This window comes from Silene latifolia, chromosome X, assembly GCF_048544455.1.
Source record: "Silene latifolia isolate original U9 population chromosome X, ASM4854445v1, whole genome shotgun sequence".
NCBI classification, from domain to species: Eukaryota; Viridiplantae; Streptophyta; class Magnoliopsida; order Caryophyllales; family Caryophyllaceae; genus Silene; species Silene latifolia.
The window spans coordinates 85,015,821-85,043,666 of NC_133537.1; the positions used below are offsets into that span (position 1 = coordinate 85,015,821).

General features: G+C 35.6%; 1 protein-coding gene and 1 non-coding gene across 2 annotated transcripts; both read right to left on the reverse strand.

Moving 5' to 3' along the window:
* Positions 1-1,113: 1,113 nt before the first annotated feature.
* LOC141623440 (putative nucleoredoxin 1) lies at positions 1,114-4,400 on the reverse strand. Its single transcript, XM_074439548.1, has 4 exons — positions 4,103-4,400; positions 2,885-3,364; positions 2,265-2,750; positions 1,114-2,018 (listed from the first exon to the last, which is right to left on the reverse strand). Exons 1-4 carry the CDS (start codon positions 4,184-4,186, stop codon positions 1,596-1,598), a joined length of 1,473 nt encoding a protein of 490 aa, XP_074295649.1. The 5' UTR covers positions 4,187-4,400; the 3' UTR covers positions 1,114-1,595.
* Positions 4,401-18,977: 14,577 nt separating this feature from the next.
* LOC141625540 (small nucleolar RNA R71) lies at positions 18,978-19,084 on the reverse strand. The gene has a single exon (XR_012535314.1). It is a non-coding gene; the product is annotated as a small nucleolar RNA R71 (small nucleolar RNA).
* Between the last annotated feature and the right edge of the window lie 8,762 nt (positions 19,085-27,846).

The window sequence follows — 27,846 nt, forward strand, 5'->3', positions numbered from 1 at the left end:
TTATTTTTGGACAATGGAAAGATTTAGCATTGGTTAAAGCTTCATTTGTATGCGGTTGTTATGTCCAAAATCCCTATGTGGATTAAAATTATTAGATTCAAGGTTATAAATATGAAACGTTAATGGATTATCTTAAATGATATACGAGTTTAGCTTATGTGGCTTGGCGAATGAGACCAAAAGAAAGTAGAGAACACAATTTAGTTTTAAGATTAATTTTATTTATTGGGTTCTACTTCGACGGTGAAAATATATTGATTAATCAATAATTTATGTGATGATTATCGAGCCACAAATGTAGTGAAAGGTTCAAGGGGTGATATGATCTCTATTTGTAGACAAATTTAAACGTGGCATAGCAAATTTTATTGTGACATGGATTATCAATTTATAATTACATGACATTGATTTAATTCACTCTTTTATAAATAAATCGGTACAATCTAATTAAATGGTACCTAAAATGACAAATTTTAATGTGACAAAAGAATGTAAATGTAAATAAACCTTTTACTTTCTTCTCATCTTTATACCTATTAATAATTAATAATTAATTCACTCTACTAATTTAACATCTAACTTCTTTCTTAAATGATGATTTTTTGGCCTTCCTCTCCTCATTTATACTACTATAAACATTGTCATATTTTTGTCTACAATTATCATATTTTGTGTTACCACAATGTTTCGACTTTTCTACCTTAAACACCTTTGAGATTTTATTTTGTAGGTTTAAAAACTCTACTTCATTCAATCAAGAGAACTTAAAATAACGCTTAAATATTTGTTGGAAGAAAAACATTCATATTCCATAATTTTTAAGTTTATTAAAACAATAAATTATTAACGGTCCCGTGATTTTCACGGGCTCCAAAACTAGTTATAATTAAACTCAAAAGTAATACATATAAGCTCAATTAGATTTTAATTTTGACATTTAAAAAATTAAAATTCAACTCAAAAATTTTAAAAGCTCGAAAAGATTGTATATAAGCTCAATTAGATTTGTCTTGGATGTACCATGCTCATATACATCTGGATGTATAGTCTTATTTGTGTAGTGACACTCATTACACTAGGTTCTTAAGCATATACATAGTTCCAATTAAACAATTTTCATGCTAAATCTGGTTTAAATTTCATTAAATAAAATTTACATTCCAAAGTTCTCTAGACAATCAACCACGACCGTGTAGCCTGAAAATACTCATATATTGCAGATTCACACTTTCACAACACCAAAATATCGATAAACAAGATCGCCTAAGGTGGTCCGAGCCTCCACACCATCCTCCCATGCCCATATCTAAGGTCTATCAAATGATCTCTTCCCTATTGATAGACCCTACATAATGCAAAGGAGGGTAATAACGAGACTTGGTACTACTCGGTAACAATAATTAACCTGTATTGCCAACATGATGCAAAACTACATTCTATGACAAAGTTTACCATCTTCATCTTTTGATTGTTCATAGTTCTTCAAGGCGCATTTTGGATGAAGATCAAAGTCACATTTCTTGCATATAAAAGACCAGCTGTGTCCTGGTTTACTACATGCATCACATATATAATTACTTCGGCCTTAGCTTCACTTAGGCCACCTTTTTGCTGTTTCCTCTAAACTGTTTCTTCAACTCATTTATGTGATCCTCAGTAAAGGGAAATGCGTCTGCCCCAAATGCTGCTACGAGATGCCTTGTTTCGGTTGTTACTGTTTTACCATTACGTCCGATAGCCACAAGAAAAGGGATGCCCTTGACATTAAATCTTCGGGACAAGGAAGCCTTCCTTTGGTCCCCAAAAGGAAGGGCTAACCAAGGCATGTGTGAGTAGTATTGGTCAAATAGAGACTGATCACGGTCCCTAGAGACGAAAATGACCTCAAAGGCATTCTCCTTTGACTTGATTTCATGGTATGTTTCAACCAACTTTGGTGTAAAACTACGACATGGAGGGCACCAATGGGCGGAAAAATATAATAGAAGGTGTTTTCCGACAAGCTGAGATATAGGTACCTGGTGATATAAGGCCAATCTTATTATTGCATCATGGAAACATTAAATATAACCTTTTTAGACAATTATATGAGGAAACAAAATTTTTCCTATACAGCCGTTTTAGATTAAGATGGTATATATGCAATCATCCAATAAGGAAGTATTTGTGGTTAATCATTAGTGCAAAAGGTTTTATACAAGTATTCGTGCGTGGGAAAAAAAATTGATCTGATGATTAAGTGGTGGAAGATAAGAATGAGTTACCTGAGCGCCACTATTGTCAATGACATAGTCCTTGTCACCTGATACTAGAATATCCTCAAGGGTTTGTGAGTCGAACTTGGCTTTCTCAATCTCAGAAAGCTCAACCAACCTCTCCGAGGTGAAAGGGTAAGCTTCTATACCATGCTCATCTATAAGCTCGGCTACACTATGATTCAAAGTCTGCCCATTTGGCCCTATGATGACAAGTCTAGGAATGGTCCTGAGCTCGAAATAACGAGCAAGTGTTTCTATCTGCTCATCTTTGAATGGTAACGCAAACCATGCCATTTGAGATAATACTTCTTCAAGTACTTGTGTATTGTTGTTATTATCCATAAATATTGACACAATCTCAAAATTCTCTCCTTTCTCCTTGAGTTTCTTGTAGACATCAGTTAATTTTTCGTTGAACTCAGAGGACGGTGTATAAGAGCTGATGCAAAAGTAAAGGGCAACAATCTTTCCTTGGAGCTCAGATACAGGAATCTGTTATATTATCACCAAACAATCAAGATTGAGTTATGCTAAACCTTGCAGTTTTATTTATGCTTGCTACTCGTATTGTTTCTATCATATAAACTAATACGTACATGAATTGCACACAAAATAGATATCATTACCTTGGTTCCATCACTTGAAATCACAAAATCTCGAGAGCTAGAAACCAAAAGAGACTTCAAGCTCTGATTTCGTCTTGCTTCGTCTTCTGCCTGTTTCAAGTCGTTGACTCTTTCAGAACTAAATGGGTATGCCTCTGCTTGATGTTCCATGACCAACTTGACACCGTCTTCAGTCGAAATGTACCCATCTCCATTAAGGAACACAAGATGAGGGATCCCCCTGAAACTGAAATTTCCCTTAATAGACGTGATTGAGGTTGATTCAGAAAATGGAACGGCGAGCCATGGCATCTTAGAAAAATAATTATTGAAGGATTCTTCATCTTTATCCGATGAAATGAAGACAATTTCGACATCCCCTTTTGACGTAAGCTCGTTGTAGATTTTAACTAAAGTCGGAGTGAATGTACGACAATGTGGGCACCATGAGGCAGAGAAATATAAACCTACAATTTTCCCACTAATGTCTTTGATCTTCACCTACAATCATCTCAAATGGAGGCACAGATTGAGGTACGATTTCTGCTAAAGCAACCAATAGTAACTCGAGAAAAGCAAAACTATCAGCAAACTGATAGTTATATGGTTAATGGTTCATTCTCACATATAAATCGGTTTGCATAATTTGTTTCGATGCAATGTGTATACCATACAAATATCAAATGCATCAATTCTCTTGAAAGTTAATTCATCAAATACCCATACTCCACCACAATCTCTAAAATGTGTTTTCAAACAGACCCTAAACTTTTTCAATGCCTCTAATTATACGGAGCATAAATCAGCAGAAAGTTTTTAATCATGCTATTAAACTATCAAGTACTCCTTATTTGATATGATGTACAAAATTCAGTAATTCACTCGTACAACCTTAATTACCTTGTATGGTTTTACCCGCGTAAATTTCCAAATTTAGTGCCAGTAGTTAAAAAGAAGTCATCTTGGGTCATCATCGAAAATAGCAACCTTGTATTCTAAACACAGGGTAAATTAAAGCTACGTACATTCAACCCCCATACTCCTCTAGTCCTCTGTTTGCTAGAGCGCTCGAGGGCACCGGGTAATGTTGTCGTTGATGTTGTAGTAATTTAAAAAAAAAAAAAAAAAAAAAAAAAAAAAAAAAAAAAAAAAAATGAAAAAGGTGCAATCTGTGCTATCTTTACTTATCAAGTCACTCAAAATTAAATGAATCAACATTGTTGCGGATAAGAAGGATACCTGATCACCATTGTTGCGGATAAGAAAATCTCGGTCCTTCGTAGAGAGAAGAGAACTCAAATCATGACAAATTGAAGTTGCCATTTTTTATTGTTATATTTTTATTTTTGAGAAAATTTTGTTGGTTGGTGATCACAAGTGGTGTTTGAGAGCGCAAAAATGCACACGGGTATATATAAACTTTGAAAATACAAGAGGGTTTAAGAATTGGAATTAAGCTACACCTTCATCTTAAGCTTAAAACAGTCTTGAGCTTAAAACAACTCAAATATCGTACCACATGGATATATTTATAACAAATGTTTTGCTTTTTCCTATATATTTTTTTGTTGTATTCATTCCACATGGATATGAGTCAAATATCATACCACATGAATATATTTATGACAATTGTTTTGCTTTTTCCTATACATTCTGTTTTTTTGTGGTATTTATTCCACACAGATATTTGGCCCATCTTAAAGGCTAGGACAAATATGTCCTCCTTAAATGCGAATTTGGCCTTAAAAGAATTATAGATATTTTGGGTTATAACAGTATAACAGTAGAGATGACCTTAAGTCAAATGTATAGACTAATAAATGTGATATAGCACAAAAGAAAAGCCATACTAAGAAAGAATTTGTCTAGTGGATTTGGCCAAAGGTCGATGCATTTTTTTTATCAAATAAAAAGGACTCCTATTCCTTTTGATTTGATTTATGGATTGAAATGGTTTTTCTATGGCTTATGAGTGGATCAATAGACAGTATGCTATTGTCTAATTTCAATTTATTTTTTAAAATAAATTGAAATGGAAAATTTAATTTCTTTTCTAGTCATCAAGTTGATTTTATGATATTATCTAGAATGCTTAATAATCCGTATACTTTTGTATTATCATTGTTCACAAAATCTCATTTGTGACGGCACGTATCCGTCACTTTGGAGTGACGGATACCATTTTTCCTCACAAATGACCCAAATAGAGGAGAGAGGGAAGCACATGGGGGTGCCCCCACCTTGTCCCCCCTATCCGTTTTGTGAGTGGCATTATTCGTCACTTGCTCCGACCCGTCTTCAGCAAGACTAATTAATCATTGTTTCATGACAACTTCACTTACAAGTTGGAAAATCAAATTATATAATCCCTAATAATCCATTATTGTAGGTATCTCCTTTGAGGTGATGCTAATAATATTAGCTCTATAAAGAAAACATAGGAATCAATTTAAGTTTCTCATCTAATATAATTTTACTGGTCGAAACACAAAATAACTCGATATGATAATGCAAAGCACACATACATACGCCTAGTAACTTAAAATTAGTGATTCTGATAAGAATTATGGGTCTAAATATGATATATATAGACGTGCTATTTATTTGGTAATAATTGTATTTAGGCGCTTTATTAAATTAAGCCCAAATACAAAATGAATCATTGCGGTGCATGAAATATAAGAGTATATACGTCTTAAAAAGTAAATACCTAATTAATATGATTTTCTAACGCAGGATGTGAGCATTAGAATGAGTGATATATAGCGACCACGATAAGAATTATAGGACTAAATATAGCATATATGGACATATTATGAAATATTATTATTATATGGATGTTCATATCTTATAGGATTATACAATATATTATTTTATGAAAACTCTAACATTGTATGTGTATATATACCTTTCATAATGGAATAAGAATACAGTTTTGTCTCTCTTCTATTCTCTCTAAAATTCTCTTGTCTTTATTTCACAACATGTTATCAGCACGAAACCCTAAATAATTGAGCATGAAATTAACGCGACCATGTATCCTTTAGATCTGATAATTCGGAGTATGCAACAAGAAGAAAGGTGCAAGTGGGGAAGACATGATAATTAAGATGGCCGAGCCATACACAAAAATAAACACCTCGTATTATCACATATCATCCAAGGTAAGTTAAGGTAAGTTTTCCTGTGCACAATTTTTTCTATATACGTAAAAGTATTACTTAATTTATTTTGTTTGATAATGTTAAAGTTTTGATTCTTGTATCTCAAAAGAAATATTTGTCGTAAGAGATATATGAATTTTGGAAAAAGGCATATCAATACTTTTGAATCTGAAGTGCCAAAAGATTTATTTTACAAAGATGAGTAAATATGTCCATATTATAACTTTGGCATGAAGTTTAAATTTTTAAAGGTGTGTATATTTTAACACCGTCTCATCAGTACAATATATTCATATTGTATAAGTGTAAGTGGCCAGAAATCCAAGTCTATGAGTATATGAACCGTTGTTCAATTTAAAGCGGTCTTTATGAAAGGCAAATTTATTTGCGAATTGATTCTTGTTCACCTGAAGTTGAACAATATAATGAGATGTGAAATTTAATCCATTCCTTGAAGTGAATGTGACATCTCATAAAGACTATGTCTGTAGCAGAGATCGAGAATATGGCGTTATGATAAGCCTAATATTGCGGCCTTAATTGAACCTAATAATGTGGCATTTGATTAGCCAAGTAAATAAGCCTTAATTGAGCTTAATGATATGGCCTTATTGAGCCAAATTCATTCATTGAAAGAAATAAAAATATCTCATGAATGTGGATATCTCATGAAAAGTCATGTGAGAATATGAGACTCACATATGCAAGAATTTGATATGAGAAAAGAAAAGTGATCTACAAGATGAAATTTTGGTATTCATATTATGGTCTAAAATTCATAAATGTTACAAATACTGAAATTGTGACCTGAAATTCACAATGTTTACAAATTATGACAAGACTGCTCTTTACTGAATCAGTATTCACGATAATTCAACTCAACTCCACTAATATCTTGACGTAAGTTGTTAAAATGTGGTAATCTAGTATGAATGTTGATTCCTAATGCGGTTTAGTATACTACTTTGCGAACTATGCTGAGTATAAGAGACTCCATGTTTAATTTTTGTTACTTTAAAAATAGTTGATTCATGATTAATGTACATATATTTTAACATGACGCTTTAGAGTTTTTTTTTGGTATCATTAGTGTCATCATGGATTTGGTCCTATAATTTGATTTTTGTTGTAACTGGCTGATAATATAGGTATACGTAACCAATTAAGGATGCTAGTGGCTGTATAATAAAGTATACATAACCAATTATTTTATTATTTGCGTTGCCGATCTTATTCCCTATTAGTCATATCGTTGCGCAAACCATAATTATACCACATAGTAGGGTCTTATCATGAGATATAGTGATATTTATCCGAAGCATAAACAATGATGATGCATATCTTGATTTGGCCGATATTGATTTACTAATAGCTTAGTAGTGTTGTTACTTGTCACATATCTTAAAACAATTTACATACTAATCACATATAAAGTTAGACTTGTAATAACAGGTAAAAAGTTATATATCAATTATGGTTAATAGTGTAATTATGTAAGGATAATGGTATTATAAATTTAATTGTGTTATATTACAATCTTTGTTTATAATTGGTTTAAAGATACACCCTTTGTCAGTCATAATGTTTGGTTTATTAGGTTTCTATATGATGAGTTTGAAGGCAATAATTTATTTGAAAGTTAAGTTATGTTCAGTATCATTGTATACGTTGACAAAAATATTTGTTGAGCGTGTGACATAATAATTATATTTTTTTTTATGACAATACTCAAAGAGTAATATAGTCATGTTCCCTGAAGGAACATTGATGAGTCTTGCTTACATATACGAGACACCTGTTGTGTCTTATGTCACATCATTTATCTGGCCGGATAGATTATAAAAGATTGTCATGGGTTGTTGACAACTAAGAAACTTGACATGAAATGATCTGGATGTGACAGTTCATGCCATCCGGGTTCTTATTACATACACCCGTTTTGATAAACCTGAAGTTTATCCTAAGGAAAATATAAGTGCTGAAACTCTTTCGTGTAAATTTATTAAAGACAAGACATTACACGAAGACTGAGTATATTTAATATTGGAGATCACAGTTTGAAAATTATATGGAATCGTTAAGTCTCCGAAAAGGGCATTGTAATCCAGCACATTTAAAATCCAACTGCATTATATGTTACTCCCCAAAAGATTTTGTTAATGTACAAAAATGCCTATATAAATTCTTATCGGTGATATGAGAAATTAAGGTCTAAGGTGGTTATGGTTTTTACCACCTTAGGGGGAGAATGATAAGGAAACGCTGGTAAAAACAAACAAGTAAATTATCCCCAACTGAACCTGAAGTTCAGTGGTTTGTTTTCAATATGAAATACATCAAGTAGATGTTCATGGAATTAGAAATGATGGTATTCATTTCGTTATGAAGATGTATTATGATACCACTTTTATCACCTTATCAAAATGTTATATGTTACATTAAAATCTATGATTTAATTATAAACATTTTAGCCCTATATGTGGTATAGCGAGCTATCACTACGCCAAATCTGGCAATCAATAAGGAGCGTATCACAACGGTTTAATGCATTTAATAACGACACTTAGATTACCGTTTTCCAAATATTGGCGGAAACCTAGACCGCGCTAATAGAAATTAAGGTTTCCCTCAAAAACCGTTGTTATTATAATTTGACAACGGCTGATTACAAACCGTTGTCAAAAGCTTTTAACGGTTTCCAAAAACTCGTTATAGAATCACTGTTATCAACGATTGTTAGAAAACCGTTACCAGTTTAAGATATCGGCATTTCGAAAACCGTTACTAAATTAACACCAGCAACGGTTTTTGTTATCCGTTATTATTTTATTGGTACGGATCTTTTGTAACCGTTATTATTGTCTATTATGAGATAACGGTGTTTCAATTCAACCGTTGTCAGTATTTGAATAGATTTTTCAATTTGATTACTGCATTCAAAACTGAACTTTAATAAATATTCAATTTGACCAATAATATTCAATTTGACCAAAATAATTCTATAAATACGTCTTCATAATATTTTAGGTCAAATTCTAAATTATCAAACATTTACTCTCTAATTTCTTTCTAAATATCTCTCTAAAAAAAATATGGCTGGTGAGCTACAATCACGTTCTCGTTCTTTTGACCTTTTACTTGCATTCTCCATAATCTCCCGGTTCATTATGGTGTGAATGGAAAGGGTTTAAACCCTAATTTTGGGTGGTTGACGGATATGCTTCATAACTCCGGTTTCACCGCGGTTAAAAAAGTGTACCCTGTGTCTACAAACAAGCAAGGTTTTGTAGGCTTCGCTTTTATCGTGTTTGACGAAGCCAACTGTCATGATAGTTTTCGTCAGGCAAGAAAATTAGGGGCTAGATTTGCGGGCGAAGATGCGGGGAAAGAGGACTTCTATTCGGATGATAAACAACAAGGCCCTTATCTATGGGTTGCGACCCATCTTGATCATCATCTGCTGAAACATTGCAGGAAGCATCACATTCTTGCCACCGTGCCTATGTCATGGGAGAGAGAGGCCATTCCACCTACGCTTCCCGGTGATAATGAAGGGTCGATCTACGACTTGCTCTATACCAAAATTCATAATGAGTATCCTAATACTTCATCAGATTCTAATAATTAAGTCTTTAATTATTATCTGGCATTGTAAGTTGTATTTGGATTATGGTGGTGGTTTGAATTAAAGTTTAATTATTTATGTTTTTTGTTACGTTTTTTTGTTACCCCATCTTCTGGAATTCAGAGACAATATCACCACAAATATATTAAACTTTTATTATAATGACTTAGGTTTTAGGAGTACATTAAAATATCAAGCTAAAGAAAAAAAATCGCGTAAAACAAGCGTTGACAAACGTGAAAAAGCAAATGTGTAGTGTGGAGTTGAATGGAGGGAGTATGTTTTTTGTTACCCCATCCTCTGGAATTCAGAGACAATATCACCATATATGTCTCTTTCACCTTCAGCCCAATCCACACGGTCGTTTTCCCATTGCAACAAGCCTTTGTCCCCTGCTCGGCAATGCGACCTTGGCGGTGCAGAATCGGAAGTAGTAGGAGATGGTCAGATTCATTCGCAACCCATAAATATGGGCCTACTCGCTGTTCATCCTGATCAAACCAGAGTCTCAAAGAGTCATTGTTATAGAATGCCCGCTCAAGTTTGCGAGCCTGACGAAAGCATTCCCGCTCCTCACCCCCGCCAAACTCGATGAGGGCACACCGCCCGAAGTCATGATGCGCATCATTGTCCGGGTAGATAGTTTGAACCAAATTCAATCCGGCTAACCGAATCAAACCTATTAACCAGTCAAGGCTATACGAGGGTATAGCCTTTCCATGCCCGTCCTCTGTATACGGGAGATTGTGAATGATGCACGTAAAAGGTTTAGCGTACATAAATCCACTTGGGGGTTCTACAAGAGGTCCATATGATGCTTCATCATCATCAGCAGCAAATGAATAATATGAACCACTGTAAGTTGATGAACTTGACGACATAATCGATATGGAAAATTAATGGAGGACTTAACAAGTAAAGAATTGGAATGTGCAAACTGTACAAGTTAAGATTGTGAAAATTATAATTCTACTTATAATGAGTTTGGGTTGTATTGAAAACGGTATAATAAGATAGTAAGAATTGGAACCGGTATAATAATAATAAGATAAGAATTGGAAACTTAACAAGTTAAGAATTGGAAAGTGGAAACGGTAAAAGCTAAACAAGAATCGGTCCAATTACTTAACAAGAAACACAACGGTTATCAAAAAACCGTTGTCCAATTAGTAAAAATACAACCGTCCAATTACTTAACAAGACTAATGCATGCCTTGTAATTTTTACTTTTTCTGATTCAAAGTTGTAGTATTGCGTGTTTGACCATATGTATAACATAAAATGATAACGGTTCTTTGTTAAGCCGTTATCATATTTCACATATCAACAACGGTTGGACAGAATCCGTTTTAAAGAAAATTGATTAATTATCTGTGATTTTCTAGTGTTTGTGATTTGACTAATGCATGCCCTGTAATTTTTACTTTTTTCTGATTCAAAGTTGTAGTATTGATTCTTTGACCATATCTATAAAACAACAAGATAACGATTCTTTGTTAAGCCGTTATCATATTTCATATATCAACAACGGTTTTTTGTAAATCCGTTGTCATATTACACCAATAAACAACGGTTTTTCTTATAACCGTTTTAAATACAGATCCAAAACTGAAAAGTTTATGGTTTTACCAATGCATGCCCTATTATTATTGGTTGTTTGACCATTATTCACCTCATGCATGCATGCACAATTAATACAAGTTTGAATGTAACGTATGGATGAAATTAATCCAATTAATTATAGCTTTATTATACTATAAATAGCATCACATTTCCAGTAACAATAAGAATCACTTTATTATTACTAACCTTTCTACTTCACTTTTTAAATAATCTACATATACATACATATCTTAATTACAAGAATGTCGTCGTCTTCATCATCATGATCGCACCTCCTCAAAGAATCGGTAACCCGCTATGTCAACCCGATTACGTGCATAATTCACAATCTCCCGGTCATACGCGATCTTTCTTTGGGAAGCTTGACTACTAAGTCTCTTATCCCATTGAGGGACATCCTCATTGAGAATGGGTTTTCAAATGTTAGGGCAATCTACCCGGCTTGGAATTCTAGTCGTGGGTTTCTTGGATATGCTCTGATCGTGTTTCGAGGGGATGGTCTTGACGATTTTCGCCAAGAAAAACAACTCGCTGCAAGGTATTTATCACGTGACCATCAAAGGGGAAAAAGTAACTATTATAGCAACCACCCTAGGGATCGTTATGTTCACGCTGGGCCTCACTTATGGGTTGCCACCGCTGAGGACGCTCATCTGATGAGAAGAATCATGTCGTACAATTTTATTAATGTACCGAAATCATGGGAAGACGAAGAAGTGCCTCATTTTGATCCCCATCTTGATGCCGATGTAGTACGCATGATTTATAATCATGTTTATCCTCAGTACCCTCCTCCTAGTCAAACTCCCGTTAGGGTGTTTGATTAATGTACTAATTAGTTAGCTGTTTGTTTTTGTGTTTTTATTTTTATTTTTTATTGTGTTTCCTTTTTTTCCCCTTGTTGTACTGTTTTTTTTTTACACTATTGTATAATATGCTCGTTTTAATATATTGTTCTACTCTTTATTACATACAAATGCTTATTAACATAGATTTTAAATAACTTGCGAATAGACGAATGAATGAAACAATAACATATATAATGACTACGGTAGTGCATAAAAACCGTGTTAGTTCACAAACACCTCTAAAAATAAATGGAAATTGGAAGATATTAATAAGATCATTACAACAGTTCTTATAAGAACCGTGTTAAATTATGCAATTGCTGAATAACATTATTTTAAATAACCTTCTTTCTTTCTTTATTTCTTTATCTCTCTCTCTCTCTCTCTCTCTCTCTCTCTCTCTCTCTCTCTCTCTCTCTCTCTCTCTCTCTCTCTCTCTCTCTCTCTCTCTCTCTCTCTCTCTCTCTCTTATTACTTAAATTATGTCAAGTGGTAGCTCTTCTTCTTCCTCTATTTCAACAGGGACATGTAATTGCTCGATTCGCAAAGATTTGTGATTTCTTGGACTTTGCAAAATCCGGAAAGAAAGTTTCTTACATGCAAATTCTATAATCCTGAGACTAAAATGCGTGGATGCAATTACTACAAGTGGATTGATGAACCAATGACTGAGTGGCAGAGGAAGGTTATAAACAGGTTAGTGAATGAGAAAAAGAGCATGGATATCGAGATTACTCAAGTGAGAAGTATACTATATCAATTTGAACAATCAAAGCGGGGAAATGACAGTGAAATATTGAAGGCAAAAGAGGAATGCAAGAAGTTAACCATGGATATCGTAGAACTCAAAAATAATGAGGCATGGCTTAAGTTAATTGTCAAATTTCTTCTTCTAATTGTTATTTACCTAGTTTATTATGTATGGTGGTAGTTTGTACTCTTTATGTATAAACTTGTAATCCTTTAAATTAATGGAAATAAGCAAGATTTTCTAAGAAATATATTGTAATTAGCTGGCATATACCAAATGATGCTTTATTTTTTGGCGGTAAAATAATACATAATGAAATATAAAATAAAACAGTTATACCCAAACCGTTGTTAAGGACGTATAAAGTTATAACGGTTCAGGCCGTTGTTATATATATAAAAATGATGCTTTATTTCCTGGCGGGAAAATCAAACAACATGAAAATATTAGAGACAACGGTTATTTATGACCCGTTGTAAATAGTACGAATCAATTACGGTTTCAAACAAAATCGTAGTCTGTTTGGAAACAAAATATAACGGTTTTTCTTATACCGTGCTTATTACTTTCCAATAAACAAGATCTTGCAAGAAGTGTTGTATTATTCACACATATATACTCTGAGCTTCCCCTCCCCCACATAATATTCTCAAACATTGAACTTCCCCTCTACCACCAGCCTACCCATCGCCGTCGCAGTCATCGTCATCGTCATCATCGCCATTGCCGCTGCCAGATCAATCCGGATTCTCCTCTTTAAAGAAGTAATAAACCCTCCTCTCGGTAGATTTGTTTGTTTTTATAAGTATGCATTGTTATTATTTGTTTATTAATTTCTGCTTTAGATATGGTCCAAAAGCGCAAAAGAAACGATGGAAATCGTCGCGACGACTGAGTGATGAGAATAATTTGCAACACACTTCGGGTCGAATGCGCCACAGGGTTTCCCTAGAAGCAATAAATTCAAAGATACCTAATCCTTTACAATGGGATAAAGATACGGGACTGCCATATGGTGAGTATGCCGGGTATTTTGCGAGTTGGATTGGTTGTTGTGTAAGACAATATGTGCCTCTCGGTACGCCGCGTATCTGTGAACTGAGTCAAATACGGAACACCTTGCTAATAAACAGAATAAACGTATGTATATACAATAATAAATGTTTTAGTTGAAATTAAGTTACTACTTGATATGTGTATTAGCCGAAACACTTGTACTAACTATGCTCATCATATATGCAGTTAGCTTATGTTATCCCCGAAAAGTATGATAAGTACCTAAAAACAAAGACAGGGGGAGCCCTCAGTTCTTGGAAGTTAAAGATGGTTGAGAACCACTTGTTCAACAAGGAAACCGGGGAGATGAACAAGAACCCACCAACAAAGAAGTATCCGTATGTCAGTCAAGACCATTGGGATAGCTATATCGCTTATAGGCAGTTTGACAAGTTTAAGGTAACTTAATAATAATAAGTAAAGAAGTATACTTAGTTTAGTGTTTGGTTATTACGTTTCTTGATACAATTTATTTGATGAAGGCTATGAGTGAGAGGAACAAGACGAACATTTCAAAGAAAAAGACCGTCTTTTATGACTCCCAAGGTGGTTATAGATTGATTAAGAAGAAACTTGTAAGTACTACATAATTCTTATAGTATTAGACTATTAGGTGTTTTAGTCGGATGTTATATATGTTCATCGTAATCATACATATTTTGAGATGATATCAATGTGATGAATGAATTGTAGGCAAAGCTTGGAAAATTCAGTCGTCGCGACGCTTGGGTGGAAGGTCACACACCTAAGAATGAAAAGACGGAAACTGAATATGATAAGGACATCAAAGAGAAAATTGTAAGTTTGAATAGATATGTCACTCCTACCACTGGTAGTCAGAGTTATATAATTGTGTGTTGCTTAATGGTTTTATGTGTATGTAGAGGATCTGTGATAAGGAGGTAGAGGAAGGAAAATGGAAGCCTGAAGGACGTGATGACATTCTTGCTAGGGCAATCGGCAAAGCAGAGCATCCAGGTCGTGTGAGAGGCGTATCGACGCATGTTGGTATCAGTAAGTATTTTGGGAAAACTACTCGAAGTGGTGATGATTCCAAGAAGGTAATCTATAAATACTGTATTTGAACCAACGTAATTTATAACTATATATCTTGACATTAATCCCTACTACACGACTACATAAAATAACCAGGTTGATGATGAGAATGTTGGAAACTGGGGAAAAGCCATCAGAAAAAGAGTTGGATATGGTTCAAGAGGTCATAAAGGAAGCATATGAGGAGGAGAAGGAGGAGCAGGAGGAGGAGGAGAAGGAGGAGAAGGAGGAGGATGAGGAGGAGGAAAAAGAGGTAATAATATTTATGTCTTATATATATATACAATGTGATATGATTTGGAAAATCAGTACGTGTTATATGGACAAGTGTTAATGTACAGAAGGAAGCCAATGAGGACATGACAAGGGAGAAGGAAATGGCAAAGGAGACTCAGGTGGGAGCCGAGGATCGATATCAGGCAGTTGAAGAGGAAGAGGAAGCCAATAAGGTCGTGACACAGGAAGAGATTGAGGTAGTTGATGATCAGACGTTCTTCTCTACACCGAAAAAGTTAATAGCTGCTAGTTTATAATTATTCATCTCAGTACACGTTTTTTACTTATGAAATTTATTAAAGGTAGTGAATGTATGTGTACTAATTGATTAAAGCTGTCGTGAAGGTGATTGCAAGGTGCCTTGTCATATGTTCTATTTATAGGGGAAACAGAAAGTTGTTGTTGCCAGGGGATACGTGTTCGCTTACGACCGACTTCAACAAGTTAAGGTTCATGGTATAGCCCTTCGTCAAAATTGCAGTAAAGTGGAAGTGTCCCAATTATATAAAGACGAGTATGGGGAAGTACAAGTACCATTTTCTACTGAGAAGGTCACGTATTTGAAAGAAGCCCTGAGCTCTTATGTGCAATGGCCTAACAACCTCATCAATGTTGTCATCCCCGAGGTACCTATATGAAGACGTTAATTATTACTTGTTCTTTAAATATATTAGGACACGAATATTAACACATCGTAAGTACTTTAATCTTTACATTTGCAGAAGTTAAGCAAAGCCATGGCAGCAGCTAAAACAATTACTACTACGTCAACGTAAGTTGTTGCAGTCAAGCCTGCTTATGATTCTTATTATGAATCGTGTGACTATAAGAAAAAAATGAAAACTGTTTCGCTGATGGCTTTGCACAACCTGTCTATAAAGAAGTCACATAGAGGGGATCTAGTCATGATTAACATTGAACAGGAAATTATGGGCACAACTGATGTAGCCGTACTGGACCCGAAGCAACTGATGGAATTCGTCGACCTTGACAATTTAGATGCTGTTCACATTTTGATTTGGATGAAGTAAGTTTTATTAATAAAACTATTTAGTCATTTTCATTTACGAATAATGATGTTTGTTTAAATTATCAATTACAATAACATTCTTTTTTCCATGTGGCGTAATAGGTACCTGACTAATCATATCGCTGAGAATATGGTCCCATTTCACGCCTACGGATTCTTGAGTCCTAAGGCGTTCTCTGTGCATAGAATTTCACACGAAGAACAAATCAATAGTATCGCTCGTCGGTTGATATCGTCCAAAAAACTATGGCTTGCCCCCTACAATGAGAATATGTATGTATAGTACGTGATTATTGTAATGAATCACGGTTCTATAAATTTATTACTAACATGCTTAAATGCGTGTAAATGAACTAACAGTTCAATGTCCCAAATTGAATAGGAAGCATTGGGTGCTATTGGCAATCCAAGTGGAAACAAAAACAGTGTACTGGATTGACTCTCGTGAAGGCAAACTGATGCGTGTCATTTATATGATGTTTTACACCCTATTTTACACGTATTTCAGAGCTCATTTATATGGTTTAAGGCTACTATTTGCCCCATTTCGTCTACTTTTTGTATTTTTATGTAATAATGCAGATTTATGCGGAAATGAGTAGATATTGAGCCAAATCCGTCCCCAAGTATCCTTCATTTCATTTGACGTGAAGTACCTGCTCAAGGAACGAGCTTGGTGCGCATTTCAAGGCCCGAAAGACAAATCCACGAGAAGTTAGAAGTCAAATAACAGCTACTTTAGTCGATTGACCGTTACCTATGGTCGATCGACCATACCACGACTTCCAGGAGCCACTATTCAGAGCTTACCAGTCGATCGACTAGCCTTAGTAGTCGATCGACCACACCGCTACTTTAACGTGAATTAAAAGATCGAGGAATAGCAAGCCCATAGTAGTTAGGTTTTGGAAATAAGAACTACGTTGTATTCTATATAACGTATGCTAGGTTTTCAGAACAATCATCCAGTTTTTATCAAGCTTTAACCTAGTTTTAGTTCTACTTTCATAATTAGGGTTCGTGATTATTGTTCTTCGATTAATAAAGTTCCCTTCGCTTTCGGGTTGGATCTGGCTCCGCAATTCCTTTTCAGTATTCTTCTGTTCAGTTTCATTGCCTATTTTATTCATAGTATAGAATTACTAGTTAGTTTCCCGAAGCCGATTATCGTTTATTGTTATTTGTTATTTAACTATTTTAAGCATGAATTCAGTAGTCTATTTCGTTAATCTTGTTGTTGTTTTTACCAATATCATGAGTAGCTAAATACCTCGTGCTAGGATGTAGGGGAACTGTAGATTAGGCGGCAGTAGAATAGTATGACATGAGTCGCATGCCGGTCGATCGACTGCACACCCTGGTCGATCGACCGGCCACGTGAGGTTTTTTTTCGTTTTAATTGTTTTAAATTCTATATTTGACGAATCGAGTGCACGCGGCTAGTTAAATGTTTAGTAATTGACTGACCCATTAGATCGAAAGAAAGGGAAGGTTGTCAGACTACCAATTAAAACGACTAAACTATGCTAAGATCGAAAGATAGGTAAAGTTTAGGTTATTAGTCACTTTTCAGGACGAGAGTCAGTAATAGTGATATTAGGGACCCGTAGCGAGATCGAAAGACGCTACTTGTTAAGAGTGGACCGAGAGGACCTCTTGTTTTCCCGCCTCACGCGTTTGATTTAGACCTACCTAGTTTGCTGCCACCGAAACTATAGTGAACCGACCATCCTTGCACCCTTTTTAATATCTGTTTCATCCGTTTATTTAGTTTATTGTCTTTTGTTGCCATTAGTTATAGACCAATTCAATCAAACCCCCACATCATTGTTACCTTGGACTGAATTTAGACAACTAATAATTACATCTGCCTCTCTGTGGTTCGACCCTGTTACCACTAGCTTCTGTTAGTTTTAATAGGTTTATAAATATTATTTTTGGTACTCACAATGACGGGTATCAAATTTTGGCGCCGTTGCCGGGGAGGCAATTGTTCTAATTTTTAGTTGTTCTATTTTAGTCTGCTTCTTAGTTTAAGGGACATTTGTTCCTTAAACTATTTTCATATTCTTTTTGTAGTTTCCTCTTATGCGCAGGTCACAGGGTGGTGAATTAGTTCCGTTCAATCCTGAGATTGAGAAGACTTTGCGCGAGTTGAGACGATCATCTAGGATATTTCCGACAGAGGAAGAGCTGAGTACGCTGTCTAGTTACTACGAGAACGAGCTGTACAAGGAGGATCCACCTTCATCACCCATTTCTACTTCTTCAGCTGAGACAGTCACATCTCCGGAATTTCCAGTCATTGTCGAAGAAGCAAGTATAGCCAGTCACTCAGAGCCGACAGCTGCAAATCTATATAAGGGGTTCGAATTACCGGGAGATGATAGAAAATTCGAACCGAAGTCTTCTTATATCAACTTGGTTGAGAGGAACCAATTCGGGGGAGCTGCAAATGAAGATGCAACCAAGCATATGGAGATATTTATCGATTATTGCTGTTCCATACCCCCACCAACCGGCGTGACCTAGGACCAGATAAAGGAGACTATGTTTATATTCTCACTCCGCGATGCCGCAAGGGAGTGGTACAGAGACCTGGACCGAGCTGCTAATGGGATCACCGACTGGAATTCTTTGGCCTTGGCATTCTACAAGAAATACTTCTCTGCCTCGAAGACAAATGCCATTAGAGGTCAGATCACGAGCATTAAACAGGGTCCTGATGAGAACTTTTACGAAGCATGGGTCCGTTTTAAGAAGCTGATGCGAACCATTCCGCATCATGGGTTTGAGAAATGGAGCCTATGCAATCAGTTCTACAATGGGCTCTATGACGATCAGAGGGCTATCTTGGACGCGACAGCTAATGGCAAATTCCAGGAGAATATGGGGGAGACTAAGGGGTGGAAGATCATTGATGATTTGGCCACCCACAAAGCTGAGTATGGAAATTCCAGGGGAAATCAAAGGAGAGCTGCTGAATCTCCTTCTGTAGCTGCATTAGAAGCTCTCACGGCGAGATTTGACAAGTATGAGTTGGGTGGCGCTTCAAAAGGGGGGATCTACCATGTAAACGCTGTTTCAGACGGTCCTTTCTTCTGCAAAAGATATGGAGCTGAGGGACATGTTTCAGACAACTGTCCTAATCCCTTTGAGTCCTGTGCTGCCTTTCAACATTATAGGCAGACAAACACTTACTATGAGCCGAATGTCCATCCGAATCGAGGTGGAGCGACCAAAATGTCTTTAATCCGCTCAACCTCCACAAGAGACAGAGAACTATGTGCCCCCTCATAAGCAACAACAGTTCCAAAAGCCCCCGTATGTCCCTCAGCAGCAACAACAATCCCAAAATTCTGAATTTGCCAAATTAAAGAACTTGTTGCTGAAGGAGTCCCAAGCTAGAGAGGCCGGGATGAAGATGTTAGAAATCCAAATTGCCCAATTGGCTAGCAAGAATACAACTCGAGCTCCGGGACATTTACCGACTCAAATTGATCAAAAGGAGACCTTAAATGCAATCACCTTGAGGAGTGGGTCTACCCTTGATGGGCCCATTATGGTTGAGGACGTCACTGAAAAGGATGAGGCGGAACCAAGCAAGGAGAAGGCTGTGACGAACAAAAACAAGAAAAAGACGATCAGCAGGTATGTCAGTCGATCGACTGACATACCCAGTCGATCGACTGGTCCGCGACAACCAGAAGCTACTGTTCCTGTAGAGGTCAGTCGATCGACTGACCAACCCGGTCGATCGACTAACAGCGCTGCTGAGGGTGATTCTTTTCGTCCTCCAATGCCCGATAACTTGAGGGACCACTTGTTTCGGGGTACGACCGCCCCGAAAATATTGAGACAAGACCCGAATGCTGATGGGTCCGTTCCGGTTCTGAGGTACGACCCTATGTCAATTAATGGTTCACATTTGAGACGGTCTGAAGAAGGGTCAAGCTACAACAAGGAGAAGGTTGTGGATATCCAGCCTAAGTCCACCGATGCCGGCATGAGAGATTTAGAAGAGAGGGCCAAGTTACTTCTTACAGCCCCGTATCCAGAGAGATTGGTGCCGACAAAGGAACAGGTATCTTTCAATAAATTTGAAAATGTCGTTCGTAGTTTAAACGTACAAGTACCTTTCCTAGAATTAGTTAATCAAGTGCCTGCTTACATGAAATGTATGAAGCAATTACTGTCTAAGAAGAAGTCACTTGAAACTGTGCATACTGTCGCACTAACTGAGGAGTCATGTTCTTATTTGAGCCATACTGCACCTCTTAAGTTAGAAGACCCAGTTAGTTTTTCAGTCCCATGTAATATTGGCACCTTTCCTATTGAGAAAGCCTTGTGTGACCTAGGAGCCAGTATTAGTGTAATGCCCTTGAGTCTTGCTAGGAAGCTGAAGTTGAATAGGTTTGCAGTCACGAACATGACAGTACAAATGGCTGATCGCGCTGCGGTCCAGCCAATAGGAGTCTTAGAGGACATTCCCGTGAAAATAGGGAAGTTCTTCTTCCCTGTTGACTTCGTAGTACTTGATATGCCCGAAGATGACCACATTCCTATTATTCTAGGTAGACCATTCCTGCACACTGCTGGTGCAGTTATTGATGTTGGTTCGAGTACTTTGTGAAGGAAAAGTAGATCTATATACTTGACATATTCATATATGTTTTAATTTAATTTACTCATAAAATTAAAGGTGATCTTATGCATGCAAACTAATGAACAATATAAAGAAGAAATGTTCATCTTACATTGGAAATTCGGTTTATATGGGCACAAGAGAGATCACCTTTCTCTCTTGTTCTTGAGCTTTCCTTTTGGATGAACAAAGACCCAAGTGTAGGATCTCTCCCAAGGATTTATACCCAAAGCTCACTCTTAATTAAAATTAATATTATAAATACTAGTACAATATTAATTTTTGTAGAAAAATTGACCCAAAAATATTATAGGACACTTAATATTTTCGGTTTTTAGAGGAGGAAGAAGGAAGCTTTTTATCTCTCTAGAATTCTTAATTTTGGATGAGTAAAGTATGAATGATACACCACTAACATTTTGGTGTATTATTAGGTAAATAAGATGAAAAACCAAAATGGTTTTTCATCTCAAAAACCGGGTGGGTGGAGGGGGGATTAAGGGAGCCAATGCATGCTTTAGTTGTTCTTTATAATAAGCATTAGGTTTGCATGGCTAGTAACTAGGGTAATCATCATGTTTACCACTCAAATAATAAACACAATATTATGCTTAATCCTCCCTTAATTTCGGTACATTTGAGTAAAATGGGATCCATTTTATTTTTGTCAATTTGTCAATATGTCACATGTCATATGTCACATAAAATTGTTATGTATTTTTAACATATTAAAAATCAACGTATTAATAAAAATACGTCATATACAAAAATCGACTTAGTAATTCATAATTACTTGTACCAAAATATTTTACCAATTATAAATCACAACAAATCGTATTTATAATAATTCATTCAATTTAATTGTTTCCTTAAACAATGATTTCATCTGAGTAATGATACAATTCGATTACTTAGACCGTATCTCATTTTAATCAAATTTCAATGAGACACGTAAATTTTACTTCCAAAATCCTCCGTCAATTTTCAAGTAATTTAATTAACTCGTAACGTTATACGATTAATTAAATGATCAATTAAGAGTGTTGCCCTATAGGTATGACCTAGGGGATCAACTGATCACCACCGTCGCACGACAGTAATGTCAAACTCTAGTCAGCCAATCATTACCGATATATGTTGATCAGTTGTGGTAAAAATTACTTCCCAATTGTATTCTTTATAATGAGACTTAAACATGTGATCATCATGATCAACAGTCGTGATCGCATTATTGTCGGAGGACACATATTCCAACAATCTCCCACTTGTCCTCGACAAGTGTGCGTCACCAATTCTCTTGTCCTATTACTATCTCCCACTCAATGCAAGGTGTCTTTCAGGTCGTACTTGCAAGTGATCATATCGAGAGTGGTTTCCTCGATCTGGAGAATAACTGATTGACCGGATTTATCCACCATGGATACATTCCGAGCGTGGCCACGCATTTCCAGTTCATTACTCCTCGAGTGGCCCTGAGATATTGTTATAACCCTGACTATGGGTGGACAATTCCTATCGCACTCATTCCCTTCAACTAGCCACAACCATCATAACCCAAAATATGCCCATTTGACCCCATTTACGAAGGTCGTAGTAACACAAATCAAAGTTAATCTGAAACTGTGCCATCTTAGGTGAATAGTCTTTAGTCAAAAGAATCGACTCATTTGAATACTATAGCAGCTCTCGCCACGACCAGGCTATATAAATTTGCCAGAACTCTATAAGCGGTCATTAGGCCCGACAAAATGTTCCTAACAGTCTGCCTATGTGATCGACTAGTCATCTCACATGACTCTATGGCACTTGAACTTGCCATCAATCGCATCACACTCTAGTCACTTCGAGACGTCACCTCATGTAAGTAACTATGGGAAAATACAATGTTAATCCACGTTCACTTTAACGGGGTTCAATTGTCTCCACAACCCGTTTGGATATAACAATGTACAAGGTGAGTTAATAATAACTCAAATGACAAATGTCGACATCACACTTGGGTAGTCAATACCATATTACAACCTTGTGATGCATATCGTAAGTGTAAACACTTATTGATTGCAATAGAAGTTTAACATGCCATGTGTCCATGTGTTCAAACTTCTTAATCGTATTATCCTTCATATTCATGTTATTACTCATAGCGTGAACCTTACCAAGTACACATCAAGGTTCCCGACCTTGGTTTCGGTTCTTTATCTTAAAAGAACTTCCTTATCGATTATCACATAACGAACGAATTTGTGGTGAATGATATAACTTGTACTGATCAAGTACTCCATCCACACACAATGCACTAGGTATATGTTTTGTAGAGTCTTGCAACAACTTGTCAAGATGATTAGCCTAGCACTTCTTACAAGTCCTAGCATAGTTAGGAAAGATTAGTTTTGAGCAACTTCTTATTCAACTAAGTATCTTTCCAATAACCTCTTATTTCTCCTTTTGATTTGAAAAGTTTAGGATTTTCATATATCTTTACGTGTGTTCGAACTTTCTATAATATGTGTAACCTCTTAACACATAATAGAGTATTCTGTCAAACACTGAAATTGCTCATCGAATTCTCCTCGAGAATTCATGACGTTTCTATTATGGCTTACCAATGAATCATCATGCTCTTATGCATATGATTCACCATTGGACATGTGCATGATTATTCTAATGGCGGAAACATTAGTTACTAATAATCATGAGATCAACCGTTCATAGGTTCAATGAACGACCATGACTGCTAATGGCAATTCCATTTTCATCTACATGAATAACCTATGTGAATGTTGATAGGATGTGTATCTCTTAATACTAATCCAATATTTCTTGATGTAATTGGATTCATCATAGTCCAAATTCATCCAGAATTGAAAACTCAAATACTTCTTTGTGAAAGAAGATATTAGCCCGTCATTCCTAATGAGTAATGAGTTGTAAACATTCAAAGGATGATAGCTCCCACTAAATTCCATGTCTTCAAATGATAATTTCTAATGCTCCCACTTAATTCCACATGTTTCGAAATTGATTACTCAATTGAACATATTTCAAAATTTGGAATGTATGTTGCTTTGCAAAGTTATTAAGATGAAACCATATACGTTCCCATCATATCCTTTCAAAATTCCTATTTCGAAGAGGTCTCATCTTAACCTTATGGAAAGAGATTTTAAATCTCTAACACATTCATGTCATAATGATGTGTGGCAATGTCATTTATTAAATATAAGTAATATCCAATACACATCCTTCAAAATATCCCTTTTAGAAGGAGGTTTAACCAATTCATTTTCATAATGAGGTTAAGTAATGACATCTGCGTGGTTTAAAACTTTGGCTATTGAAGATATCGGTATATCAATCCTTACAACCTCTAGTCATAAATATCGCTAATAACTAGGATGTTACATTGATTCATTTAGGCTCTTAAGTAAATCTCAAGGTTGAAACTATTGGTCAAAATTTTAATAAACTAGTCAAAAACGCTTGTTAAGACTTTACATTAGTCATTTTGTTCCAAAACTTTCTTTTGGTCTCCTCGTGTAGTTATCTTGAGAACATACTCTTATGATTACTTCACTTGGTCTCTTTAGTCATATAGAACTTACATGAGACCATAGATCTCATCTATTGAGTATACTATTTAAATAGATATACCTTCATTCAAATCATTCTCTCTTGCGTAGATCTCATTTACACAAGTACACAAAAAATATATCTTGCCTCGTGTGTTGTGTCCTCATTTTTCTCCCACTCTAACTTTAGAATAAATACACTAGAGATTCAAATATAGCATATGAGACACAAATAATGATGTTGAAGTATAAGGAGAACTATCTCATAGGTTGACTAATAGTTTTAGATTTCGTAAGTGTACTTGGTGATTGGCATTCCTTTAAGAGAGTTCATAGACTCAAAATTACTTTATAAATGATCATACACAAGCCTTAAGCATGTGGACATATAATGAAACCCGTCATTATATTTGTCTATTAGATCACTTTAAGTTATATGTTTCTAAGAACAAGCATTTAAACATGAATTTTAGAACAAAAGGATAAAATGATAAAACGGGTGACTTGGCTTGCAAACCAAGTCACCATTATCCAAAATACAACAAATTATCCAAAATACATTTCCATGTCGAACACGGAAACTTATGGTTCTAAAAATCCAAAGCATAATTTAAAATAAGACAATAAAAAGCGAAGCTCCATGAAAGTTATTCCTAGCTCCTTGATGGTTTCTTAAGCTTGCTTTTCTTTTCTTTTGTCTTTGCTTGGTGGAGGCCCTATTTACAATAAAAAGGGAGATACATTATCACAACTTTGTATCACAATACCATAGTTGAATTAGAAACATAAAAGAAAGGATAGTCATTTACCTACTGGAGTAATCTTTCCAGCCTTAATATCACCAAGGTATTTGGAACAATTTCTTTTCCAATGTCCCATACCATTACAATAATGGCATTTATCAAGAGGACCCTTCTTGATTTTTGAAGTGCTAGCTTCACAAGTCCTAGCTTTGGTGAAAGTGGGAGCTTGCTTCTTACCCTTCCACCCATTCTTCTTGAACTTCCCCTTACTCTTAGTGCTTATGTTAAGCACATCCTTGGGTGGGTTCACATTTAACCCCATGTCCCTTTCGGCTTGCACAAGTAACTTGTGCAATTCTTCAAGAGACACATCCTTGTCTTGCATGTTAAAATTCACCCGGAATTGAACATACGCTTTGACTTTGGACAAGGAGTGTAGAATCCTATCTACAACAAGTTCTTTGGGGATTTAAACTTTTTGAATTTTCAAGGTCTCGACAAGCTCCATAAGTTTGAGCACATGAGGGCTAACCTTTTGGCCCTCTTTGAAGTCGAGATCAAAGAATGCCGCGGCCGCCTCATATTGGACGATCCGCAGAGTTTGTGAAAACATTGTCACAAGCTTGGAGTAAATCTCATTAGCATTGCCCATTTTAAAGGCTCTCCTTTGGAGATCCGCCTCCATCGCAAATATCAAGACATTTTTCATTGCGGCGGACTCCTTTTGGTAAGCCTCATATGCTTCCCTAGTGGCGGAGGTCGACCTAGTAGTAGGTTCGGGTGGATACGCCTCGGTAAGGTAACGAAGCTTGTCGTCACCTTGGGCGGCTAATTTGAGTTGGGCATCCCAATCGGAGAAATTTGACCCATTCTTTTCAAGTTTACATCTATCCATGAAGGATTGGAGCCATGATGAATTAGCGAGAGGCGTGGCAATAGGGGTTGGTGTTGCCATTTGTTATGAGAAAAAGAAGTGGTCTACAAAACAAAATAGAAGGAGTAAAGCAAATGTCGTTTTAATAATAATACTCGTAAAAAATTTAATTTAAACAAGTTTTATGCATTTTTCTAGTGACCTCTACCCAACTAGATAAATGATTCCAAGACCCAAATTCATATCAACTTAGGCACGGGATAGCCGATGGAACCCTTATTAATATAACTCGGTGGATTAACGTTTAATCGATTCTACTTTTAGAACTCTTGGTCGATAAAATTACTCTAATGTTTATCTATAGCCCGGAACACATGCGACTACGGTCACGAATACTTCCGTTGAGGTCAATCCAAATTTGGAATAAATGTGTCCATGATCCAAATTCACATTAATTTGGGCACGGGATGGCCGATGAAACCCTCATCAACAAGAATTCGGTGGATAGACATTCATCACCCACTTCCCCTACGTAACAAGGTTTGTACCCCGGGATGGCCGAGTGCACTCCCTCGCGAAATAGGTTTTCATGGTTTCTACTATTTGGTAAGGCTATGTCTCAATTAATTGTTTTAGCGAGAGGTCATGTCAATTTATTATCTATCACGTTTTAAGTGAACTAAAGCGGTGAACTACGATAATTGTAATTGACACGGTCGATGAACTCGATTAGATGATGATGCATGTTTTAGTTATGGCGATTTAGCGATGCATGTGACATATAAATAAAATGCAAAATATAAAAATAAATCTTAGTATGGCCTTCCTAAAAATAGAAAACTATTTAACTATTACATATTCGGAAACCAACTCCATTGGTCCCTTGAACTTTGGTTGTGGCACGCATCTCGAGGCAACACCGTCTTTATGTATCGCCATCTTGAAGAAATCCGTCTTTGGGAACTCCGAAATGAATAAAATTACATAATAAATTACATAATTTCCTATTATACATTTGTAACTAAAATAAAAAATAAATCTATTAAATTACAAAACGGTGATACGAGATCACAATAAAATTACAACCGAATCGATATTCCCATACATTTCGGGAAATACCAATTAAAAACTAAGGCCATACTAAATAAAAATTACATAATTCAAAAATTACATAAATTAAAATTATGACAATCATAAAGAAAATGCAGCATTATAATATGTATGAACATGCCCAATTTTATGCTAAATCGCCTTTAATTAGCCAATATTGTATATTACTCGGTTTTTACGGATTTGCGTGATTTCAACATTTTATAATCACAAAAATTACATAAATTCATATTTATGCATAAGTTAATTACCCTAACCTCTTAGGACTTAAAATTTAGTCTTCACTAATTATTTGACCATAATTAACCCATATTTCTAAAAATTGTTCATTAATGGACCAAAAAATATAGAAATAAGCTATAAACTTCAAATAAATCACAAAATTTCAAATAAATTCAAAATTTGAAATTTAAACTCATGAACATTCTGGAAAAATACTATGAAACTCATAATGTTCAAAAATCTTAGGTTAAAAATTTCGAAATTTATCCGGAAAAACAATGTTGCGGTTTATCGGTTTTAACTAAAATAATCATAAAAACATGTGAAAAATTATATACATCAACTTTTCAATTTTAGATCTGAAAAAGATAATAAAATGCAACATATAATG

Excerpts from the sequence above, each read along its gene's own strand:
- LOC141623440 (XM_074439548.1), bottom strand. The coding sequence starts at position 4,186 with ATGGCAACTTCAATTTGTCATGATTTGAGTTCTCTTCTCTCTACGAAG. Across the intron at positions 3,365-4,102 it reads TCCGCAACAATGGTGATCAG|GTGAAGATCAAAGACATTAG; the intron begins GTATCCTTCTTA and ends AGATGATTGTAG. Across the intron at positions 2,019-2,264 it reads TTGACAATAGTGGCGCTCAG|GTACCTATATCTCAGCTTGT; the intron begins GTAACTCATTCT and ends TTATATCACCAG.